Raw genomic sequence first — 8,393 nt, 5'->3', positions numbered from 1 at the left:
CTAACACAAAATTAGTTGAAAAAGAAAAGTACATTTATGAGTATGCAACATTGAAATGGGAATGTCCCATTAACGTTCCTTTTATTCCGCCGAACGATACAGTTGGGAGAATTGGGACTTTACCGTAATTGATCGCGCAAGCAATTTGAGAAATTCCAGTAGTCTCCTTACTTTCTTCTCATTTCCTTCCATGATAACGGCCAACAAATTCCAGGGGTTTCCCCATTCTTCCATACGCAATATACGCGCGTTATCGCAATGATCACCACTCAACCCGACCGATGATTCATCTCAGCTGTTCGTCCCATATGCCTGCACGGCTACGTCACATCCGTAGCATAAGCCACGCGCCGTATGCGAGACAGCTTTGAACATGATCTCTCCGACAGCCGAGATAAGCGGCCGAGATGAAGCGCGATGCCCTCCGAGTAACAATCAAACCACAAACAAGCCAAAGCAGATTGCGTCTGCCAAGCGACTCCGCAGCAAGCAGCGTGCGGACTCAGCAGTTAAATGGCTATTAATTAAATCCACTCACCGAGAAACCATACCATGAAGCATATTCTTCTATCGATACCGACCAAATGAATGCCAGACATAACGCGCCCAGATGTCCAGTAGCGGGTGCGAGAAGCGAGAAAGTGGAATTGACGGTTCTGTGCACCCAATTGACTCACTTAATAGACCTAATTCATGAGCATCGTAACATTCTTTTGAGTCACAAGATACCCATAAGATGAGCTGCCAGCAAAGCATTTAAACAGTGGAGACCATGTGTGCAGTTGTTTGCGTGTTCTACTGCCCGACTCTTTGTGTTAAACACAGCCATTAGCGGAGACATACTGCACAGATGATTAATACAGAGAAGCAAAAAAATGCCTGAACACAAATAGTGATAGAGATAACAGCGGCTACAACTACAAACCAAGAGATTAGCGAATCGTTTTTTTTGTTTTGTTTGCTCCATTTATTTACGCTGCGGTTTAACTTCATTTTATGGGGTCCGAATGGTGGTGATTCGGCGCGAAGGACGCTACCTTGCCACATGTAATTTGACGAACAAATGAGCTTGTCGCGTGCTGTATGTCATCTTCTGGCACGTTGGACATATAAAATACCCATAAAATGGCACCCGACGAACGTGCTTAATGAGAGGATTCCCAATATTCCCGTCAAATATGTGTCAAGATGAAACAAGTCAAGCATCTGCTGGCAAAATGATGATGTCACACTTGATCACAATCATAGCGTATGTACGAGCATCAATTGTCGTCATGAATATGTTGCCGCGTTCTTAGAACACTCGCCTTATTCCTGATATGAGTTCGTTTCGCACGATGCCGCGACCGACCGAGCATTCGACCAGAGAGTCCGACCGAGCACTACAAGATCACCGATCGTGGTGCTAACAGCGCCATTCATGTTCCCGACATCTCTGGAAGCAGGACGTGCTCTTCTGCGACCCGTGTTGTGAGACAGATCGCCACGGCTACTAGTGTTGGTGTCAGTAAGTGATCTTTACCGACCGTTATCTCGGTGTTACTATCAGTAGCGATCTTCACCTGTGCGATCACGGTACAAGAAACGTCAAGGACTTGAGTGTTTAGAAAGCCGGTACAATTTGTGGTGATCGATTGTGGTAAAAATCGTTCGCGAACGTCCCGTTAGACGGTTAGCTCTCTGGTGGAGGTCGGTGAAGGAGAGGTGCAGCAAAATGCGGCAACGCATTTGGAAGCGCTCCCGAATAGCGCTGCTCGTGGTGATAGTGCTGCTTGGTGGTTGCATTCATGTTGTGCAGAGTGTAAGTTAAATTAAAAAAGTAATACATTTAGTGATTACGTTCAAATCGATACCCAAACGCAAGGAATTTCGTAAAGGACATCCCTAGGGTAGGACGGGTTGAGTCCTGTTCGTTGGTCAGTTGAGTGGTTGGTGAAGTTTCTCGATTAGTGTGTTGGCAGGGACCGAGACAAGGCTGTTATCAGTAGGGTCAGAGACTGACAGCGAGTTGTTTTCGTTTGACCATTATCATGCCTGAGATGTGTTTTCCTCGTGGTTTGCTAGTAATGTGCGTCTTTGGGAATCCGTGCGATCGAACGGCGATGCTCTGCTAGAATTGAATCATTCACTTTTGTGCCAAAGCAGAGCAAAATTATGGAACTATTTTCCTTCACTGATTTGCACAGACTGTACATAACTCTTTGTTTAAGTGGTTGTCTAGTAATAGAGAAATGATCGGTTAATAACAATCGAGCATCTCTGCCAGAACTGAATGTAATAGCAGCTCGGTTTTACTCATTTTTAGTGATGATGATCAAACACAGCTAGGCATAGTTGCACATAAGGAAATTGAGATTTATTCATGGCGACTCTTTTGCTCAAGGACGATTTATAAATCGTTTTAAAAAGCTATTGAAACATGGTTTTTGATTTCTTCGAATGAATCTGTATTTGGCCGCGACTCGTTGCTTTTTTAATCAATACTTTATACAGCAGATTTACAGAGCATTAAACCCTTGTTCAATGGCTATTGTTTGAACATTCCAGTGCTACCAGTGCAAAGACTGTGATGGGTAGTTGGTGGAATGTGCTGTGAGCATGATAGAAGGCGGTTCACAATCAGGGTTTGGTGATTCGCAATAACCTCGATCCCATTCGGTTCCGCAAGATAGGGAACCACAAGACAATACCATCGGCGAGTCGTTTCCTACACTGTCACTGGGGCAGAGCAGTAGCTAACATAGTACTTCCTTTGCATCAATGCCATGTTATCATCCCCAAGTCCGGCATGGCACGCCTTGAATCGTGTCCCCTTGTTTTCGATTCAAATCACAGAGACCCTCTGATTCATTGGAATGCTCGTTCCTGATGGGTTGCAGTTAATGTCCAAACCGTAAACGATAGACGGACTGGGTGAAGTCCAAGGAAGTAGACGATTCGGCACTAGATTGGCTTTTAATCTCTCGCGCGTAAAAAACAAACACAATCTGTAACAGAATAGGCCGTAGAATGTTAAAGGCAAAGCCAGTAACCGTTTTTTCCCCTCAGGTTATTCCCTCAGTTACGATACCATTGGGGCGCTTGGAACAGCAAGCGACCACACCATATTAACGCTCAACGATCGTTCAATTGACGATCATTTGATCAATGTGTATGCTAGCATCGTCAGCATCGGCTAATCAATTTGTTGGAATCGTTTCTCCCTCATCTGCCCACAGATCTACGATCCCCGTACGTCCGGCAACCATCGCCAGTTCCTCGTGATGCCGGAGATGCACGGTGCCTACAGCCAAGTACATCATCACCGTGCACAGGAGCAAGTGGTCGTACCGCAGCATGTGCGCGTCGATCACTATCAGTATGCGCAGCCCCATTCTCAACCGCAAAACATCATCCATCCACCGCTGGTTCAGCAGAGTGGCCCATCGGCACCCCTCTACCAGCCAATGGTGCCCCTAGCACCGTACAGATCATGGCCATCGATTAATTTCGCCCAACCTACCGTACCGCCACAAATCCTTGTTCCAGCATCGAGGGGAAACTTTGAGTCTGCCGGAATCGAGGATCAGCTTATCGGTGAAACGCTTCCGAAACCGGCCGCCCTTCAACATCCTTCGCTGCATCCACTGTTGAAGGATTTTAATGGGCGTGAATGTCCGAGCGCTCTGACCGGGCACTTTCCGTACATTATGGACTGTCGCCAGTTTCTGAACTGCTGGAAGGGCCGTGGATTCATCCAGAACTGTGCACCGGGAACGCTCTTCAATCCGGAAACGCGTCAGTGCGATCACCCATCGAAGGTAAACTGTCTGCCGGTTCCATCGCTGAACAGCTTCGATGATCTGGAGGCACGACCTTCGAAGCTGGCAGCGTACACCGATCAAGGGACACAGCAACGGAAACCGGAAGCAGCCGATACGTGCCCACCGGGTGTGATTGGACTGCGACCCCATCCGACGGACTGTCGTAAGTTCCTGAACTGTAACAATGGTGCACGCTATGTGCAGGACTGTGGCCCGGGAACGGCTTTCAATCCGGCCATACTAACTTGCGATCACATCCACAATGTGGCCTGTGACAATCGTCCGAACGTTGTGGTGGACTATAGCGGCCAGCGATCGACTCCTTCCACACCTTTGGCTCCTTTTCCTACTCGTGCGCGACCAGCGCCATCAGTTCCTTTGGCACCTTATCCCACTCCGGCGCGAAACCTTCGACCACCATCGCAGCAACAGCAACCAGCTGCCTCGAATGTTGCCCCGGTTGTGGTACCTCCCAATCGTCCCGCAGGAACTGTGCGGACAACCACAACTACAACATCGACAACACCAGCAACACCTTTAGATCGCGACGTGGAGGAATTCCAACCAGAAGAAGGATCAACGAGTAATAATTATGATTATGAAGGATTTGATTTACGTGGCAACTTTGAGGATCCCGGAGTCGATCGACGCCAACCGAAAGCATCTCGGCCGGAAACGCAACAGCAACCCACCCAAGCCTACCCACAGTATGTGCGTCCACCAACGAGGGTGCCACAGTCGTTGCATCGTCCACAGGAACCGATCGTTAGCACGACGACCACGCAATCCACTAACGCCGATCAGGAGCAACAGGCGATCGACATTCAGCAGCACATGGAAGCGTTGAAGATGATGTTGTCCCCGTACCTAAAGGAACACCAGAGCAAGGTTGCGCTGAACGTAACGAAGCTGAGCACGGTGATGACAACGACCACGACAGAGGAACCTCCTGTAGTGCACGTGATAGGACTTCCGGCAGAAGATACCCCGCCGATCGATGCGCAAAAGAACGGATCGACTCCATCCGCCAGCTACGTCGCTTTGCCGTCACCTCGCGAGATCAACGAGTTCTTCTACGGCACTTCCCAGGGAGTTCCGTTGGCACCGTGGCCAGCACAACCACCGCCATACACCATCCACCAACCGACCACACCGCAATCGGTTGTCTATCCGATCTATCGACGACCCAGCACCACCACCACCAGCACCACCACAACGACCGCAGCTCCGCAACCGGCAGTCCCATCGATCCGTAGCCGTTTCGGTGATAGCCGGCCGGATCCGAAACAGTGGCGTCCGTTGATTCAGCCACACGCGACAACCACGACCACGACGACGACGACGACACCGGAACCAACCACTCCGAAGAGGGATCCTTGCTACGGGAAGTTCGATTGCGGTAACGGTGTGAGCATCGAGGAGGCCGAGGTATGCGATGGACGCGATACCTGTGGTAACCGGGCCGATGAGATGGATAAGGTGTGCGAGCACATCGGTTACGAGCTGAAGCTATCGAAGAAGGCACAGGGTAGCGTGGAGGTGCGGGTCTACGATCGCTGGGGTTACGTGTGCGACGATAGCTTCGATCTAAACGCGGCCAACGTGGTTTGCCGCGAGCTAGGATTTAAAGGAGGTGCGCTCGAGGTGAAACCACACTCTCACTTCCCACCGAATGCCACAACCGAAGAGGGGTCTGGGTCACCGTTTTTCATCATGGACGGTGTCCGGTGTACGGGCAATGAGAGTTCGCTGCGTGACTGTGAGTTCGCCGGCTGGGGAATTAGCGATTGCAATGCGGAAGAGGTGGTGGGTGTCGTGTGCCGGACACCGGTGATGGCCTGCCCGCAGGACTACTGGCTTTGTCACGCGTCGGAAGAGTGTATTCCGGTACCGTTCCTGTGCGATAATGTGCGGGACTGTGCGGATGGATCGGATGAATCGCCAGAGTATTGTAAAGCGCCACTCCAGCTTCGTCTAGCCGGTGGACGGGACAGCCAGGAGGGTCGCGTGGAGATCAACTACCGCGGTACCTGGGGTACGGTTTGTGATGACGATTTCGGTGTGCGAGAGGCACGTGTCATTTGCCGGCAGCTTGGGTTCAACGGGACGGCCGAGGTACGCAAGAACACGTTTCCACCCGGTACCGGGCAGATATGGCTGGATCAGGTGGCTTGTAACGGAACGGAATCGTCCATCGAAGAGTGTGTCCACTGGCACTGGGGTGAGCACAACTGTGGCCACACGGAGGACGTCGGGGTACGCTGCAGCATCTACGTACCGACGAACAGGCCAAAAACGGGCAAGTTACGTGCGGCGCGACCCAATCCACGTTTCGATTTTGTCGAACGATCACGCAAAATCCATCCGGACGTCTGCGGCAAGGTGATGGTCGATACGAGCCTCCGTAAACCGACATACGGTGCGCGAGTGGTCCACGGATCGGAAACGGTTTACGGTTTCCATCCCTGGCAAGCATCGCTGCGGGTGAAAACACTTCACTGGTGCGGCGCTGTACTGATCACGCGTTATCACGTGCTGACTGCGGCCCACTGCCTGGTCGGTTATCCGAAGAGCACCTACCGGGTGCGCATCGGCGATTATCATACGGCGGCGTACGATAAGGCAGAACTGGACATTTTCATCGAGAACACGTACATCCACGAGCAGTTCCGCGAGGGCCACCACATGAGCAATGACATTGCGATCGTGGTGCTGAAGACACCGGTTCGGTTCAATGAGTACGTGCAACCGATCTGCCTGCCGGCACAGAATGCACCATACGAGCCGGGCCGTAACTGTACAATCTCGGGCTGGGGTGCTACCGAAGCCGGTTCCAAGGGTAAGTCATTCGATAACCGATGACGTGCACGGACTAATTTTATCCCTTATCGCTTCACACAGATTCCTCCTATGATCTGAGGGCTGGAGTTGTACCGTTGCTGCCGGATGATGTGTGTCGTCGGCCGGAGGTGTACGGTGATTCGCTGATCGATGGCATGTTCTGTGCCGGTACGCTCGAGCCCGGTGTTGACTCGTGCGACGGTGACTCCGGTGGACCGCTGGTGTGTCCGAATGGAGATGGTAAGTGTCCGGCGTGATACGGTGATTGAAAAACCTCACAACTAACTATTCATCTGTTGCAGGACTACACACGCTGACGGGCATTGTGTCGTGGGGAAAACACTGCGGATATCCCAACAAACCGGGAGTTTATTTGAAGGTGGCCCACTACCGGGACTGGATCGAGCAGAAGCTCAACCAATCACTCCACCAGTATGGAGTGTAATGTGGTCGGGCAGCTCGGCATGATCACGCAGCGATGATGCTTCGCTAAGCAGTAACAGCAGCATCGCAAGACAACGTTTTGTATGGCTCTAATGTACCTTAACAAGTTTCAGCCCTCTTCTTCACCTAGAATTCTCTTACTTTACCTTTACTTCTAGTGATAACCTTTCGTCGAGTTAAAGATGTTAGAAATAGATGTAGATTTTTGAAAAATATAAAAGATTGGATATTATTTAGATTAGCAGGATTCTTTTAAATCGTTTGATTTGACCTGGATAGAGGTTTCACATTCAGCACTATTGCTGGTGACGCTGGGCTGGAGACATGTTAACATTTGAATTAATTCCAGTCTTGTAAATTAATTAAAACAACGAGATAGAGTGTTGTTCGTTTCCACATTTCATCATGTTTAAATCTGAAGTGCAAATGACCTACGAGCTACTGACTTTTTCCAATCCGAAATAACAAATTTACACTTTCGAGCGGGTACTGAAGCGGCTGAATCGGTTACTGAACGTCTGGAGGAGATGCTGGTAAGGATGTGTAAGCTCCGATGGTACGGCTGGTATTCCGACGGTACGCCTAAAGCGCGGTGAAAGTAGTAAAAGGTTCTGAGCCAACCCATACGCACTCGAGGTCACCCAGTACAGGCAGAGACACTGGAAAGGCACACACATAGAACACAAGATATCAGTGGTGACGATCGCCAAGGCACCGCATCGATAACTTACCGATGGAACTGAAGCAGCAATCGGCACCATAACGATGCTCAAACCGCGAAACAGGTTGGTAAAGATGGTCTGGATCTTTGACGGTGGTTTCGTCCGAGAGTTTGCTTGGATCTGGAACGAGAAGAAGCCAGGTAAGGCATCCATTTGAATCCATCATCCACAAAAGCACACGCTTACTAACCTCGATAATGACCAAATTGATAACACCGAGGGCAACCGGCAATATTAGTGAATGATCCAGCTCGGTAAGATTTGGTATCCAACCGAAACCGCCAAGGGTGAGTTCCGTGTACGCGATCTGTGCCTCGATAGCGGTTGGATCCGGCATCATCGAGACGAGATTGCGAATCGCTACGGACTGCAGGATCCAGAGTGGAATTTGGCCCCACAGTAACACCATCGTCTTGGCTGGATGGCAGTTCTCGCGCACAATCAAGTTGTTCCATTGTTTTTTCAACTAAAAAAAAGGTAATATTGTCGATCAGCTTTGGTTCATTGGTCCAGTGCAACGAGGGTTAATCAAAGCCTACCGAGTGATTGTACATAATGCGTGCCTCTTTCTCGGTCCAATTAA

General features: G+C 50.2%; 2 protein-coding genes across 3 annotated transcripts in view; one reads left to right on the top strand and one right to left on the bottom strand.

Moving 5' to 3' along the window:
* Positions 1–1,399: 1,399 nt before the first annotated feature.
* LOC126576712 (uncharacterized) overlaps positions 1,400–8,393 on the top strand; it is a 15,651-nt gene continuing 8,657 nt past the window's right edge. Inside the window, exons 1-4 of the mRNA XM_050238018.1 lie at positions 1,400–1,801; positions 3,219–6,642; positions 6,705–6,884; positions 6,947–7,086. Of these exons, the coding sequence (XP_050093975.1) occupies positions 1,715–1,801; positions 3,219–6,642; positions 6,705–6,884; positions 6,947–7,086 (3,831 nt within the window). The 5' untranslated portion in view covers positions 1,400–1,714. The remainder of the gene's footprint in view (positions 1,802–3,218; positions 6,643–6,704; positions 6,885–6,946; positions 7,087–8,393) is intronic.
* The window catches only part of LOC126576925 (cytochrome c oxidase assembly protein COX18, mitochondrial), a 1,789-nt gene continuing 865 nt past the window's right edge, over positions 7,470–8,393 (bottom strand). For both annotated transcript variants that reach the window (XM_050238239.1, XM_050238240.1), the window contains exons 2-5: positions 8,350–8,393; positions 8,001–8,276; positions 7,820–7,930; positions 7,470–7,747 (exon numbers count right to left, since the gene is read on the bottom strand). The exon at positions 8,350–8,393 is cut by the window's right edge. In XM_050238239.1, the coding sequence (XP_050094196.1) occupies positions 7,559–7,747; positions 7,820–7,930; positions 8,001–8,276; positions 8,350–8,393 (620 nt within the window). In that variant the 3' untranslated portion in view covers positions 7,470–7,558. The remainder of the gene's footprint in view (positions 7,748–7,819; positions 7,931–8,000; positions 8,277–8,349) is intronic.

The sequence above is a fragment of the Anopheles aquasalis genome, chromosome 3, assembly GCF_943734665.1.
Source record: "Anopheles aquasalis chromosome 3, idAnoAquaMG_Q_19, whole genome shotgun sequence".
Taxonomy (NCBI): Eukaryota; Metazoa; Arthropoda; class Insecta; order Diptera; family Culicidae; genus Anopheles; species Anopheles aquasalis.
The sequence above is the reverse complement of the archived record's forward strand: the minus strand, read 5'-3'. Positions and strand labels throughout refer to the sequence as shown.